A 17,171-nucleotide genomic window follows, 5' to 3' on the forward strand; every position below is an offset into this window, starting at 1 on the left:
AGATAATGTCCCTTATATATAAAGATAATAGAATAATAAGGTAAATCATTTAAGTACCAGATGAATGAGGCAGAGGGAGGAAATCAATGGGTTGAATTAGGTCTGAAAATGTGTAATGCGCATGCGTGAACATAAAATATAAAGTTGATTTAGGTTGCAATGTGCAGGCGCAAACACTATATTGATAAAGTTTGAAGGAAACATTTAATGTGTATGCACAAACAAGAAGTGTCAGTAAACTTTCTAGAGTTATAGTGCATGTGTGGAAAACATCAGAAAGAGCTGAGCATGCGCATAAAACATACGAATTGCTCGCGGTTTGCAGATAAGCGGCGCATGCGTGCAAGAATAAGCATACAGAATATGGGAACATTCAGTTGATCTACAGAGCATGCGAGCAAAGTACAATGTGAAATTGACAAAGTCATAAATAAGAGAAGACGGGGCATGCACAGAAGAGCTCTGCGCCACTAATGATTTGTGATCCATAGTGCATGCGAGCAGATTACAAATAGAACATTGATTTGAAGAAAGATATATGTTTAAAGAGGAACACATCAGAGGACAATCAAAAACAAGGAATATATTAGGGAGTATGTTTACACAAAATAAATAAATATATATATGGAACATTCAGTAGATCTAGAGCGCATGCGCATATGATACATTGGTGCCTGGGCAAAAGTAGTAGATAAGTAAGATATAATAATAGATCAGGAAATATAAGGTAAGAAACATATTAATGGCAAAGAGAGAAAGCAAAGGGATCATGACATATCTGAATAATCCAATATATAGTTCAACGTATAATAAATATATAAGGGACATTATAATGGCACATAAATATAAGAAATATTATGGAGGCAAAAACCGATCAAAGAAGGCCCAAATACAGAGATGTAGTTGTTGAAAATAAAAGGAGAATATAAAGGTGTGTAAATTGGATTTAATTCTTTTTCAATAACAGGTGTTTATTGCTAATTACATACATTTCCTGATCATCCCTGGATGCTCTAAATGACTTTCTCGTTCTTATGTAATGTATGACTTTACTTTGACTTTAACAATTTTTAATGAATTTATCAATAAAAAGAAAATTGCTACTTCTCTGATGTTAATGAAAATGTGATTTGTAAAACGTTCTGGACAAAAAAAATTTCCTCCTTATACAAGTTTTCTGATGGGCAACAAGACTTTATTTGTAAAAAGTTTACTACGTTCTGAATGTGAAAAATGTTTTTTTTTTTTTTTTTTTTACTATGTATGAGTTTTCTTATGTGATCCAAGAGTGGAGCTATCATTAAAACATTTCTCACATTATGGACATGAAAATGGTTTCTCCCCTGTGTGAATTCTCTGATGTCTATTCAGGTGTGATTTGCTTATAAAACATGTCCCACATATTGAACATGAAAATGGCTTCTCTCCTGTGTGAGTTCTCTGATGATAAACAAGAGTTCCTTTTTGTGTAAAACATTTCCCACATTTGGAACATGAAAATAGATTCTTCTTTGTGTGCATTCTCTGATGTGATATCAGGTTTGAGTTGTTTGTAAAACATTTCCCACATTCTAAACATGAATATGGTTTCTCTCCTGTGTGAATTCTCTGATGTCTAACCAGGTTTGAGTTGTTTGTAAAACATTTCCCACATTCTGAACATAAATATGATTTCTCCCCTGTGTGAATTCTCTTATGCATAAAAAGATTTTCTTTCCGAGTAAAACATTTCTCACATTCTGAACACAAAAATAGTTTCTCCCCAGAGTGAATTCTCTGATGTCTTACCAAATGTTTTTTGGATATAAAACATTTCCCACATTCTGAACATGAAATTAGTTTCAGGATTTTTTGAAAAGGATCAGTTGAAAGCTTTTTGATATGAAGACTTGGAGTTGGATCCGGGATAATGATCTGCTCTTCACATGAATCTAATGTGACACCATCATCATCGGCTTTCAAATGTGAAAATAACTCATGTTCCTCTGAGCTTCTGCTACAGCCATCTGCCAAGAATAAAATGGATTTATATTTTCTTCAATAACAGGGAATATTTCTTACAATACTATACATTTTAAAGCAATGCTATAGAAGCTTTTCTATATTTATTGGGGTGAAATTCAATTGAGTAGGAGAAAGTTGACATTAATAAATGCAGTAGTATCACTAATGAGGAGGGGGGGCAGATTGGGGCCTTGTGATCTGAGGTGCCCACCTGGAGCCATGCCACTAACTGTATTGCAGTGTGCCCATACACTTAAACTCTGCTGAAAGCGGAGAGACTCGATCTCCCTGCACTGTCTCCTTTCTGCTATGGAGCTCTTAAGTGGCGGGGTCTGGTGCCAGCGAGGGAACAAGGATGAGAGGCGAGTATTGTAATTTTCTTTTTTAAGGGGGTACATTATACTGTAAGGATACCTATGGGAAGTGCATTATACTACATAGAGGCCTATGGGAAGTGCATTATACTACACTAAAGGCAAATAAGCAGTGCTTCATACTGTATGAAGACCATGTCACTAGCTGGAAGAATACAGATCTGCTCTACTGGCCATCAAAGAACCCATGAATATGTTTGGGAAAGCCAGGATTTAGTCCCTCCGGTCACCTGGCTCCACGGAGACATTAGCAGAAACCAGGTTGGGACCCTCCGGAAACCTGACCCCCATGGATATGTTTGGAGAAGTCAGGTTGGGATCATCCAGTCCCCTGGCATGTGTCTCCTCTCTGTGGGTGCCAGTCAAAAGCCGGGTGTCACTGGTGGGGGTAGTGGGCCTTGGAGTCGCTGCTGCTCTAATCCCGGCAAGTCAGCAGAAGGGTGAGACTCTGCAATTTGCACCATCTTCGGTATTTTGCTGTGACTGTTCTATATATGTTGTCTGTTCGGTGGTTAAAAAAAGTATTGCCATACTGCTTTACCCTCACTGTGTTGTCTGAGTAGTATTCTGCCCCCGGGAAAGGAGTGCAGGCGCTCGGTGGAATGAGTCCTGGTCCATGCATTCTCAGGCCAGCGGATGAAAGCACCCACTGAACCCCCGTATCTTCACGATTCTATGAATATATATATATATATATATATATATATATATATATATATATATATATATATATATATATATATATATACACGCACACACAAACCCACACATGTGCTTCTCACAAAATTAGAATATCATCAAAAAGTTCATTTATTTCAGTTCTTCAATACAAATAGTGAAATTCATATTATAATATTATATAGAGTCATTACAGAGTGATCTATTTCAAATGTTTATTTCTGTTAATATTGATGATTATGGCTTACAGCCAATGAAAATCCAAAAGTCATTATCTCAGTAAATTAGAATACTTTATACCACCAGCGTGAAAAATGTTACAATCCAAAATGTAGGCCTACTGAAATGTATGTTCAGTAAATGCACTCAATACTTGGTCGGGGCTCCTTTTGCATCAATTACTGTATCAATGCGGCATGGCATGGAGGTGATCAGCCTGTGGAATTGTTGAGGTGTTATGGAAGCCCAGGTTGCTTTGATAGCAGCCTTCAGCTCATCTGCATTATTGGGTCTGGTGTTTCATCTTCCTTTTGACAATACTCCATATATTATTTATAGGTTTAAGGTCAGACGAGTTTGCTGGCCAATCAAGAACAGTGATACTGTTGTTTTCAAACCAGGAATTGGTACTTTTGGCAGTGTGGACAGGTGTCAAGTCCTGCTGGAGTATGAAATTTCCATCTCGAAAAAGCTTGTCGGCACAGGGAAGCATGAAGTGCTCCAATATTTCCTGGTAGACGGCTGTGCTGACTTTGGTCATGATAAAACACAGTGGAGCTACACCAGTAGATGACATGGCTCTCCAAACCATCACTGATTGTGGAAACTTCACACTAGACCTCAAGCAGCTTGGATTGTGTGCCTCTCCACTCTTCCTCCAGACTCTGGGACCTTGATTTCCAAATGAAATGCAAAGTTTACTTTCATCTGAAAACAATGCTATGGACAACTGAGCAACATTCCAGTTCTTTTTCTCCTTTGCCCAGGTGAGATGCTTCTGGCATTGTCTATTGGTCATGAGTGGCTTGACACAAGGAATTTGACACTTGAAGCCCATGTCCTGGATACGTTTGAGTGTGGTGGCTCTTGAAGCAATAACTCCAGCAGCAGTCCACTCCTTGTGAATCTCCCTCAAGATTTGAATGGTCTTTTCTTAATCCTTTCAAGGCTGCGGTTTTCCCATTTGCTACCACACTTTTTCCTTCCACTTAACTTTCCATTAATACGCTTGGATACAGCACACAGTGAACAGCCAGCTTCTTTAGCAATGACCTTTTGTGGCTTACCCTCCTTGTGGAGTGTGTCAATGACTGCCTTCTGGATATCTGTCAAGTCAGCAGTCATCCCCATGATTGTGAAGCCTACTAAAACAGACTAAGGGACCTTTATAAATACTTAGGAAGCCTTTGCAGGTGTTTTGTGTTAATTATTCTAATTTACTGAGATTATGACTTTTGGGTTTTCATTGGCTGTAAGCCATAATCATCAATATTAACAGAAATAAACACTTGAAATAGATCACTCTGTGTGTAATGAATGCTTATAAAATATGAGTTTCACTTTTTGCATTGAAGAACTGAAATTAACTTTTTGAGATTTTAATTTTGTGAGATGCACCTGTATGAGTGCACAATGCGGTCACCTACAGAACACTGGAGCACTGGCTACAGTTGAAACATGGGCAAGTGCAAATTGTAGCAGATGACGTAATTGGAGTTTAAGCGATCCTATGTCTGCCCTCACTAGTCTGCATAGATTTTTACTTCATTTATATGATGTTAAAAGCGGTACATAATATTTTAGATTCATTTTTTGTAATTTAAGAACTGGAATAAATTAACTTTTTGATGATATTCTAATCTTGTGAGAAGCACGTATGTGTATATATATATATATATATATATATATATATATATATATATATATATATATATATACACACACATACATATATACATACATACATACACACACCCATATGGGGAGTGCTGTATACTGTACAGTGGGTACAGAAAGTATTCAGACCCCTTTAAATTTTTCACTCTTTGTTTCATTGCTGCCATTTGGTAAATTCAAAAAAGTTCATTTTTTTCTCATTAATGTACACTCAGCACCCCATCTTGACTGAAAAAAAAGCAGAAATGTAGAAATTTTTGCAAATTTATTAAAAAAGAAAAACTGAAATATCACATGGTCATAAGTATTCATACCCTTTGCTCAGACACTCATATTTAAGCCACATGCTGTCCATTTCCTTGCGATCCTCCTTGAGATGGTTTTACTCCTTCATTGGAGTCCAGCTGTGTTTAATTAAACTGATAGGACTTGATTTGTAAAGGCACACAAGTGTCCACATACAAGACCTCATGGCTGACAGTGCATGTCAGACTAAATGAGAATCATGAGGTCAAAGGAACTGGCAAAGGAGCTCAGAGACATACAGTAATTGTGGTAAGGCACACATCTGGCCAAGGTTACAAAAGAATTTCTGCAGTACTCAAGATTCCTAAGAGCACAGTGGCCTCCATGATCCTTAAATGGAAGAAGTTTGGGACCACCAGAAGTCTTTCTAGACCTGGCCGTTCAGCCAATCTGAGCAATCGTGGGAGAAGAGCCTTGGTGAGAGAGGTAAAGAAGAACCCCAAGATCACTGTGGCTGAGCTCCACAGATGCTGTAGGGAGATAGGAGAACGTTCCACAAAGTCAACTATCACTGCAGCCCTCGACCTTTCGGGCCTTTATGGCAGAGCGGCCCAACAGAAGCCTCTCCTGAGTGCCAGACATATGAAAGTCTGCATAGAGTTTGCTAAAAAACACATGAAGGGCCTCCCAGACTATGAGAAATAAGATTCTCTGGCCTGAGAGATGAAGATAGAACATGGTGGTGATAATTCTGATCCATATGTGTGGAGAAAACCAGGCACTGCTCATCACCTGCCCAATACAATCCCAACAGTGAAACATGGTGGTGGCAGCATCATGCTATGGGGGTGTTTTTCAGCTGGAGGGACAGGACGACTGGTTGACATTGAAGGAAACATGAATGTGGCCAAGTACAGAGATATCCTGGATAAAAACCTCTTCCAGAGTGCTCTGGACCTCACACTTGGCCGAAGGTTCACCTTTCAACAAGACAATGACCCTAAGAGCAAAGCTAAAATAACAAAGGAGTGGCTTCAGAACAACTCTGTGACCATTCTTGACTGGCCCAGCCAGGGCCCTGACCTAATCCCAATTTAGCATTTCTGGAGAGACCTGAAAATGGCTGTCCACCAACGTTCACCATCCAACCTGATGGAACTGGAGAGGATCTGCAAGGAAGAATGGGAGAGGATTCCCAAATCCAGGTGTGAAAAACTTGTTGCATCATTCCCAAGAAGACTCATGGCTGTACTAGCTCAAAAAGGTGCTTATACTCCATACTGAGCAAAGGGTCTGAATACTTATGACCATGTGATATTTCAGTTTTTCTTTTTTAAGAAATTTGCAAAAATTTCTACATTTCTGTTTTTTTTCAGTCAAGATGGGGTAAAGAGTTTACATTAATGAGAAAAAAATGAACTTTTTAAAATTTACCAAGTGGCTGCAATGAAACAAAGAGTGAAAAATGTAAAGGGGTCTGAATACTTTCCGTACCCACTGTATATAGAAGAGTATGGGGAGTGCATTAAACTGTATGAAGGACTATGGGGAGTGTATTATAATATACAGTGGGTAAAATAAGGATTTGATACACTGCCGATTTTGCAAGTTTTCCCACCTACAAAAATGGAGAAGGCTGTAATATTATCATAGGTACTAGAGTTGAGCGAAACAGGTCGGCCAGATTCATAAGTCACCGACTTATGGCAAAGTCGGGTTTCGCCGACCGAAACCCGACCACAGCGTGAAGTTGGCCATGCAGTCGGCAAAACGAGCGCCAAAGTCGGATTTCCCAGAATGCTTGCACGTGACTTTTCAGCCACTGAGCAAGGACGCACACTGTGGGCAACGAGATGATATGTGAGAGAGAGATCGCGCACTTTAAAAAAGCGGTCCGGCATGTAGGTGTGTTTACTGTTACTCCCTGCCGACTTTGCTACCCCATTGACTTGCATTGGGTTTCGTGTTTCAGTCGGACAATACTTTAGGACTGACAACCATTGAAGTCTACATAGGAATTAGACCTTCAGAAAATGAAATACAACATACCATACAGGGCTGTTTTCAACAAATTTCAAGGATTACATTCATTAACGACTACTATTAAATTAGAACAATATTTTCTGGATAATTCAAACAACTTTTCCAATTAACATTGAAAACTTGTAACTTATTATTTTTGTGTGCCATCATTTTTTTAAAATCACAAGTTTTATTTATCAGTTGTACTATCTCTTTGTTGGCAGGAATACCTGGGGATTGCCAATATCTTGTAATCACAATTTTTGTAGCTAGAAGAACATGTGAGGCATTTACTTTGCCATTGGAGGGAATAAAATGTAGATCTAACAAAAGTAGTGCTAAAGAAGGAGATTTTTTTAATTTTTTGGTGGAATAGAGAAGAGATCAGATGAAAAGTAAATGACCAGGTAGAAGAGATTACTGGACAGCGCCAAAATGTGTAGATTAACCCCTTCCCAATATTTGACATACTATCCCGTCCATGTGCCCTGGGCCTTAATGCCCATGGATGGGATAGTACATCATCACGATCAGCTATCACAGCTCACACCTGTAACTATGTGCCAGGAGCGGTCACGGACCGCTTCCGGCACATTAACCCCCCGACACACTGCAATCAAACATGATCGCAGTGTTCTGGGGGCATAGGGAAGCATCACGCAGGGAGGGGCTCCCTGCGTGCTTCCCTGAGACCCTCAGAACAGTGCGATGTGCTCGCATTGTTCCGAGGGCCTCCTCCCTGCAGGCCCCCGGATCCAAGATGACCGCAGGGTCCTTTCAGGTACTGCAGGGAGTTGGCTTCTCAGTGCCTGCTGAGAGCAGGCACTGAGAAGCCTCCTACACTGCCTGTCAGATCGCTAATCTGACACAGCGCACTGCAAAGTGTCAGATCAGCGATCTGACATTATATAGTGATGGCCCCCCGGGACAATGTAATAAAGTAAAAAAAAAAAAAAAAAAACATGTGTAAAAATAACTTTTAAAAAATTCCCAAGGATAGAAAAAAAATTTCCTAATAAATTCTTTTCTTTTTGTAAATAAAAAAACAATAAAAGTGCACATATTTAGTATCACCGCGTCCATAACGACCCGCCCAATAAAACTGTCCCACTAGTTAACCCCTTTAGTGAACCTCTTAAAAAAAAAAAAAAAGGCAAAAAACAATGCTTTATCATACCGCCGAACAAATGTGCAGTAACATGCGATCAAAAACACGGATATAAATAAACATGGCGCCGCTGAAAACGTCATCTTGTCCCGCAAAAAACGAGCCACCATACAGAGTCATCAGCGAAAAAATAAGGTTATAGGTTGAAAAATAAAGCGATGTAAAATAATTGTTTTTATATAAAATGGTTTTTATTGTATAAAAGCACCAAAACATAAAAAAATGATATAAATGAGGTATCGCTGTCATCGTACTAACCCAAAGAATAAAACTGCTTTATCGATTTTATCAGACGTGGAACAGTGTAAACACTCTCCAAAAAATAAATTCACGAATTGCTGGTTTTTGATCATTCTGCATACCAAAAATCAGAAAAAAAAAGCAATCAAAAAATGTCACGTGCCCGAAAATGGTACCAATAAAAATGTCAACTCATCACACAAAAAATACCACCTCACATGACTCTGTGGGTCAAAATCTGGAAAAATTATAGCTCTCAAAATGTGGTGATGCAAAAAATAATTTTTGCAATAAAAAGCGTCTTTTAGCGTGTGACAGCTGCCAAATATAAAACCAGCCATAAATACTAAATCAAACCCTCCTTTATCACCCCCTTAGTTAGGGAAAAATAATAAAATTAAAAAATGCATTATTTCCATTTTCCCATTAGGGCCAGGGCTAGGGATAGGGTTAGGGCTGAGATTAGGGTTAGGGGTGTGTTGGGTTTAGGGTTGGAGTTAGAATTGGGGGGTTTCCACTGTTAGGCACATAAGGTGCTCTCCAAACGCGACATGGTCTGATCTCAATTCCAGCCAATTCTGCGTTGAAAAAGTCAAACGGTGCTCCTTCCCTTCCAAGCTCGGCCATGCGCCCAAACAGTGGTTTACCCCCACATATGGGGTATCAGCATACTCAGGACAAATTGGACAACAACTTTTGGGGTCCAATTTCTCCTGTTACCCTTGGGAAAATAAAAGTTTGGGGACTAAAAGATTATGTTTGTGGAAAAAATATGATTTTTTTTTTATTTTCACACCCGGGCATTTTAAACTTCTGTGAAGCACTTGGGGGTTCAAAGTGCTCACCACACATCTAGATAAGTTCCTTAGGGTGTCTAGTTTCCAAAATGGTGTCACTTGTGGGGGTTTTCCACTGTATAGGCACATCAGGGGCTCTCCAAAAGCGACATGGCGTCTGATCTCAATTCCAGGCAATTTTGCATTGAAAAAGTCAAACGACGCTCATTCCCTTTTGAGCTAAACCATGCGTTCAATCAGTGATTTACCTCCACATATGGGGTATCAGCGTACTCAGGACAAATTGCACAATAACTTCTGCAGTCCAATTTCTGCTGTTACCCTTGCTAAAATTAAAAAAATGGACCTAAAGTAATTTTTTTGTGAAAAAAAAGTTAAATGTTCATTTTTTTAAACATTCAAAAAATTCCTGTGAAGCACCTGAAGGGTTAATAAACTTCTTGAATGAGGTTTTGAGCACCTTGAGGGGTGAAGTTTTTACAATGGTGTCACTTTTGGGTATCTTCTATCATATAAAGCCTTCAAGGTGACTTCAAATGTGATGTGGTCCCTAAAAAAAAATGGTGTTGTAAAAATGAGAAATCACTGGACAACTTTTAACCCTTATAATTTCCTAACAAAAAAAAATTTGGTTCCAAAATTTTGCCGATGTAAAGTAAACATGTGAGAAATGTTACTTATTAAAGTATTTTGTGTGCCATATCTCTGTGATTTAAAATCATGAAAATTAAAAGTTGGAAAATTTCAAAATTTTCAACAAATTTCCATTTTTTTCACAAATAAATGCAAGTCATAGCAAAGAAATTTTTACCACTAACATGAAGTACAATATGTCACGAGAAAACAATGTCAGAATCACCAGGATCCATGGAAGCATTCCAGAGTTATTATCTCAAAAATGGACAGTGGTCAGAATTGCAATAATTGGCCCGGTCATTAACGTGCAAACCACCCTTGGGGGTTAAGGGGTTAAGGAAGCTTTTTGGCCACAATTACGCCAACAGAGTTGAGTAGAGGAGGGAAAGAGAGTGTGAAGCCTGATTGGGGTGTAATACCATCTTAAAACTGGTTTCATATAGGACTCATGATAAAAGGCCCCTTTATTGGATGAAATATTTGAAGGAGTCAATATTAATCCTGAGTTAACCATTACCTCTGAGGTTGGAAAATGTTGTAATGCGTGGCAAATTTGGAGATATTTATAGAACTTTTATTGGAAGTTTTGAAATCATAATGTAAGGAAGCAAAAGAGGAGGTTAGGACCTTCATACAAATCTTTCACTAGTACAATGCCTCATCTTTAATATGAAAATCTGGTATTAAGAGATCTAAGGTTTCCAATCGAGTTATGGACATAAAGTCTGAGGAGTAAGAACCTTTTCTATGGAATGCTTTCCAACTGGAGATGAAAGAAACCGTTAGAGGAAGAGCATCTATCTTATTAGTTGGAGCAGTTAAAGATGCACTAAATAGAGCTTTTAGATTTTTAGACGCACATTGTAATTCAATTTGAGCCCAATTACAAGTTTTATTTCCATTCCACAATGCTATAACTTGATCTAGTTGGGTAGCTAGATAGTAATCATGAATATTAGAGAGGTTGAGCCCCCCATATTTCTTAAGTCTTTTCATAAGGTGGTTACATAAGTGAGGTCTTTTGTTCGTCCACACAAAAGTGTTTAAGAGTCTGTGGACCTAGTGGAAAAAAGTTCTTGGGAGGGAGACAGGAACAGTGTGAAACAAGTATAATAATTTGGGTAATGAGAACAGCTGAAAAGCTGCAACACGTCCTACCCATAACCTGACGCCAATCAAGAGGACATTCTTTTGTAAATGTAGTAGAACTTCAACTGAGGTGTTTAAAGAGAATCTGTCACCTAAATTTGGTGGGCTATTTAAATGCCTTGTGTCCGGTCTGATGGGGGTGTTTCGTCTCCTTTCCTCCACCCCATCCTTGACCGCCGTCCGCAATATTTTCGGGAATTTGAGCAATTGTCCTCCATAGTCAGCGCGTGCGCAATGCAATCTTGCCTCGCGCAGTATGCTTTGCCCAACTGCGGGCAAAGCCGAAAAGCATTACTGCGCATGCGCCGGTGAACTATGCCCCGAACACAGCAAAATATTTCAGGGACACAGCTCACCGGCGCATGCGCAGTAATGCTTTTCGGCTTTGCCCGCAGTTGCACGCGCTGACTATGGAGGACAACTACTACTTGGGTCTCCTTCATGTGTGTTGCCTGAATTTGGCAGACCTCTCATAGTAACATAGTTTTGAAGGCTGAAGGAAGACTTTATGTCCATCTAGTTTAGCCTATTTTTAGTGCAGCTGTTCTGCATTGTTGATCCTGGGGAAGGCAAAAAACCCACAGAGTAGACGCCAATTTTCTCCATAGGGAAAAAGATCCTTCCCCTAAGCTGGGTCAACCATCTACCTATAATATTATTTTATTCGTAACCTTCTATACTGTTACTCACAAGAAAAGCATCCATTCCTTTCTTAAATTCATTCAGTGAGTTGGCCATCACCACTTCCTCAGGAAGAGAATTCCAGAGCCTCACTGCTCTTACCGTGAAGAACCCTCTTCTATGCTGGTTCAGAAATTGTCTTTCCTCCAAACAAAGAGAATGCCCCCTTGTTCTTGTCACAGTCCTTGGTACAAACAGTTCATTGGAGAGATCTCTGTATTGCCCTCTGATATACTTGTACATATATATTAGGTCTCCCCTAAGTCTTCTCTTTTCTAGAGTAAATAGACATCCACCTGTCACTCATCCACCTGTAACTGATCAATGTTTCAGCTAGAAATACTGGTCCAGGCTCTGTCCCAGGTCCTGTCCCATGCTGCGTAATTATACTATTTGTATTAGGGGTCAATTGATGCCACTTTTCCTGATGTCTGCCCCTAAAATTTAAGCTGTTTGGGAAGCTTTTTTTGCCCCCTTAAGGTGTTGTCTATGCGTTTGGTTTTTCCTCCCATTGAATACAATGGGGTTCAGGTATGTTCAACGAACTGTTGGCTGAACATGTTCATCGAACATTGGGATGTTCATGGAACCAAACAGAACGGAACCTTGAAGTGTTCGCTCATCACTAATCATAACGTAATCAATGGACTCAATAAGCCTCATTCAGACATCGGTGATTTTTCACATATGCATAAATGTTCAGTTGTCATCAGTGTTTTTCATCTCAGTTTCCTCAGTGTTTGGTTAAAGTTTCAGTTTTTACAATCAGGGTTTCAGCAGAGATTTTAATTATGGAAAAAGAAATGGCAAAGCTTCTCCTAACATTTGCAACTCGCGGACATCACATGAACTGAACCCTGTTGCCATCTGTGATTTTCACTAACTCAGACTTGAATGTGTAATTATAGTGCTTTGAAGAAAGCACTATATTGTAATCCGAACGCTGCTAACTTATTATTCACTTGATTTCCGCAATTAATGCGGCCCGAACCGCTACACGCACAGACTCCGTTGAGGTGTCGTTTCGAAGCCAGCGTCCACAAGTGGTGTGCTAAGTATTTTTCGTGTCGATCGGATTTGTAGTTTTTGCGCAATTTGCGTTTGAAAAAACATTTTCCTCAATGCATTTCAATGGGAAAATGTTGCTACAGGGAAAACGTGCCCTGAGGCGATTCAAATGGCATTTAAGCTCATTGATATGCGCAGGCACACCCAGTTACTATGCCAACGCCTACGAACTTTTCATGACCCCTCCAGGACAGAGATTCTGGCAGATAATATCAGCTCTTAAAGTGAAACCCACAGCACAAATGCAAATCTAGCTTCATCACATGGCGCATGCCCCTGAGAATGTGCGCCAAAGTGGATTTAGAAGCTCAGTGCGCCAAACTGGCTCTTAAAGGGCCGACGCGCCAAAGTGATTCTTAAAGGGCCGGCGCGCCAAATCGAAAGCTGAGTGACCCCAGGCTCCAAATCGGAGGCTGATCGACCCTGCCCTCCAAAATCGGACCCAGAGTGGCCCCGCCCACCAAAACGGACCCTGAGGGGCCCAACCCACCAAAACGGACCCTGAGGGGCCTCGCCCACCAAAACGGACCCTGAGGGGCCCCGCCCACCAAAACGGACCCCTGAGGGGCCCCGCCCACCAAATCGGACCCTGAGGGGCCCCGCCCACCAAATCGGACCCAGAGGGGCCCCGGCCACCAAATCGGACCCAGAGGGGCCCCACCCACCAAATCGGACCCAGAGGGGCCCCGCCCACCAAATCGGAGTCAGATGGGGCCCCGCCCACCAAATCGGAGCCAGATGGGGCCCCGCCCACCAAATCAGAGCCAGAGGGGCCCCGCCCACCAAATCAGAGCCAGAGGGGCCCCGCTCACCAAATCGGACCGAGGAGCCCCACCAACAAAATCGGACCCTGAGGGGCCACGCCCACAAAATCGGACCCCGAGGGGCCACGCCCACAAAATCGGACCCCGAGGGGCCACGCCCACAAAATCGGACCCCGAGGGGCCACGCCCACAAAATCGGACCCTGAGGGGCCCCACCCTCAAAATCAGACCCTGAGAGGCCTCGCCCACAAAATCGGAGTCTGAGGGGCCCCGCCCACAAAATTGGACCCTGAGGGGCCCCACCCACAACATCGGACCCTGAGGGGCCCCACCCACAAAATCGGACCCTGAGGGATCCCAGCCACCAATTCAAACCCTGAGGAGCCCAGGCCACAGAATCGGATCTTGAGGGGCCCCACCCACCAAATCAGACCCTGAGAGGCACCCACACTTAAAACGGATCCTGAGTTGAAAGTCTTGCAGGGGCAGCAGGCAAGTCTCTCTTAAAGGGGCAGCCCGGGCACCATTTCAAACCACTATCTGTACTTCCTTCAGGAAATACACATCTAGTTATTATTATTCAGTTGATTTCTGCAAATAATGCGGCCCGAACCGCTACACGCACAGACTCCGTTGAGGTGTCGTTTCGAAGCCAGCGTCCACGAGTGGTGTGTTAAGTATTTTTCGTGTTGATCGGATATGTAGTTTTTGCGCAATTTGCGTTTGAAAAAACATTTTCCTCAATGCATTTCAATGGGAAAATGTTGCCACAGGGAAAACATGCCCTGAGGTGATTCAAATGGCAGTTAAGCTCATTGATATGCGCAGGCACACCCAGTTACTATGCCAACGCCTACGAACTTTTCATGACCCCTCCAGGACAGAGTTTCTGACAGATAATATCAGCTCTTAAAGCGAAAACCACAGCAAAAATGCAAACTAGCTTCATCACATGACGCATGCCCCTGAGAGAGAATGTGCGCCAAAGTGGATTTAGAAGCCCAGTGCGCCAAACTGGCTCTTAAAGGGCCGACGCGCCAAAGTGATTCTTAAAGGGCCGGCGCACCAAAATGAGTCTTAAAGGGCCGGCGCGCCAAATCAAAAGCTGAGTGACCCCAGGCTCCAAATCGGAGGCTGATCGACCCTGGCCTACAAATCGGAGGCTGAGCCACCCTGGCCTACAAATCGGACCCAGAGGGGCCCCGCCCACCAAATCGGACCTAGAGGAGCCCCGCCCACCAAATCGGAGCCAGATGGGGCCCCGCCCACCAAATCGGAGCCAGATGGGGCCCCGCCCACGAAATCGGAGCCAGATGGGGCCCCGCCCACGAAATCGGACCCTGAGGGGCCACGCCCACGAAATCGGACCATGAGGGGCCACGCCCACAAAATCGGACCCTGAGGGGCCACGCCCACAAAATCGGACCCTGAGGGGCCACGCCCACAAAATCAGACCCCGTGGGGCCCCGCCCACAAAATCAGACCCCGAGGGGCCCCGCCCACAAAATCAGACCCTGAGGGGCCTCAACCACAAAATCAGACCCTGAGGGGCCCCGCCCACAAAATTGGACCCTGAGGGGCCCCACCCACAAAATCGGACCCTGAGGGGCCCCACCCACAAAATCGGACCCTGAGGGATCCCAGCCACCAATTCAAACCCTGAGGAGCCCAGGCCACAGAATCGGATCTTGAGGGGCCCCACCCACCAAATCAGACCCTGAGAGGCACCCACACTTAAAACGGATCCTGAGTTGAAAGTCTTGCAGGGTCAGCAGGCAAGTCTCTCTTAAAGGGGCAGCCCGGGCACCATGTCAAACCACTATCTGTACTTCCTTCAGGAAATACACATCTAGTTATTATTATTCAGTTGATTTCTGCAAATAATGCGGCCCGAACCGCTACACGCACAGACTCCGTTGAGGTGTCGTTTCGAAGCCAGCGTCCACGAGTGGTGTGTTAAGTATTTTTCGTGTTGATCGGATATGTAGTTTTTGCGCAATTTGCGTTTGAAAAAACATTTTCCTCAATGCATTTCAATGGGAAAATGTTGCCACAGGGAAAACATGCCCTGAGGTGATTCAAATGGCAGTTAAGCTCATTGATATGCGCAGGCACACCCAGTTACTATGCCAACGCCTACGAACTTTTCATGACCCCTCCAGGACAGAGTTTCTGACAGATAATATCAGCTCTTAAAGCGAAACCCACAGCACAAATGCAAACTAGCTTCATCACATGACGCATGCCCCTGAGAGAGAATGTGCGCCAAAGTGGATTTAGAAGCCCAGTGCGCCAAACTGGCTCTTAAAGGGCCGACGCGCCAAAGTGATTCTTAAAGGGCCGGCGCACCAAAATGAGTCTTAAAGGGCCGGCGCGCCAAATCAAAAGCTGAGTGACCCCAGGTTCCAAATCGGAGGCTGATCGACCCTGGCCTACAAATCGGAGGCTGAGCCACCCTGGCCTACAAATCGGACCCAGAGGGGCCCCGCCCACCAAATCGGACCCAGAGGAGCCCCGCCCACCAAATCGGACCCAGAGGGGCCCCGCCCACCAAATCGGACCCAGAGGGGCCCCGCCCACCAAATCGGACCCAGAGGGGCCCCGCCCACCAAATCGGACCCAGAGGGGCCCCGCCCACCAAATCGGACCCAGAGGGGCCCCGCCCACCAAATCGGACCCAGAGGGGCCCGCCCACCAAATCGGACCCAGAGGGGCCCCGCCCACCAAATCGGACCCAGAGGGGCCCCGCCCACCAAATCAGACCCTGAGGGGCCCCAGAGGCAAAAGTGACCCCTGAGAGGCACCCACAGTTAAAACGGATCCTGAGTTGAAAGTCTTGCAGGGGCAGCAGGCAAGTCTCTCTTAACCCCTTCATGACCAAGCCTATTTTGACCTTAATGACCAGGCCATTTTTTGCAATTCTGACCAGTGTCCCTTTATGAGGTAATAACTCAGGAACGCTTCAACGCATCCTAGCGATTCTGAGATTGTTTTTTCGTGACATATTGGGCTTCATGTTAGTGGTAAATTTAGATCGATAATTTTTGCGTTTATTTGTGAAAAAATCAGAAATTTGGCAAAAATTTAGAAAATTTTGCAATTTTCAAATTTTGAATTTTTATTCTGTTAAGCCACAGAGTTATATGACACAAAATAGTTACTAAATAACATTTCCCACATGTCTACTTTACATGAGCACAATTTTGGAAACAAAATTTTTTTTGTTAGGAAGTTATAAGGGTTAAAATTTGACCAGCGATTTCTCATGTTTACAACAAAATTTAAAAAAACATTTTTTTATGGACCACCTCACATTTGAAGTCACTTTGAGGGGTCTATATGGCAGAAAATACCCAAAAGTAACACCATTCTAAAAACTGCACCCCTCAAGTTACTCAAAACTACATTCAAGAAGATTATTAACCCTTCAGGTGCTTCACAGGAACTA

General features: G+C 42.8%; 1 protein-coding gene across 2 annotated transcripts in view; it reads right to left on the bottom strand.

Moving 5' to 3' along the window:
- Positions 1-926: 926 nt before the first annotated feature.
- Positions 927-17,171, bottom strand: part of LOC141050995 (uncharacterized) — a 33,060-nt gene continuing 16,815 nt past the window's right edge. For both annotated transcript variants that reach the window (XM_073547772.1, XM_073547773.1), the window contains exon 6: positions 927-2,006. In XM_073547772.1, the coding sequence (XP_073403873.1) occupies positions 1,318-2,006 (689 nt within the window). In that variant the 3' untranslated portion in view covers positions 927-1,317. The remainder of the gene's footprint in view (positions 2,007-17,171) is intronic.

Source organism: Dendrobates tinctorius, unplaced genomic scaffold (genome assembly GCF_039654945.1).
Source record: "Dendrobates tinctorius isolate UK_male_01 unplaced genomic scaffold, ASM3965494v1 ptg000155l, whole genome shotgun sequence".
In the NCBI taxonomy this organism is placed as follows: Eukaryota; Metazoa; Chordata; class Amphibia; order Anura; family Dendrobatidae; genus Dendrobates; species Dendrobates tinctorius.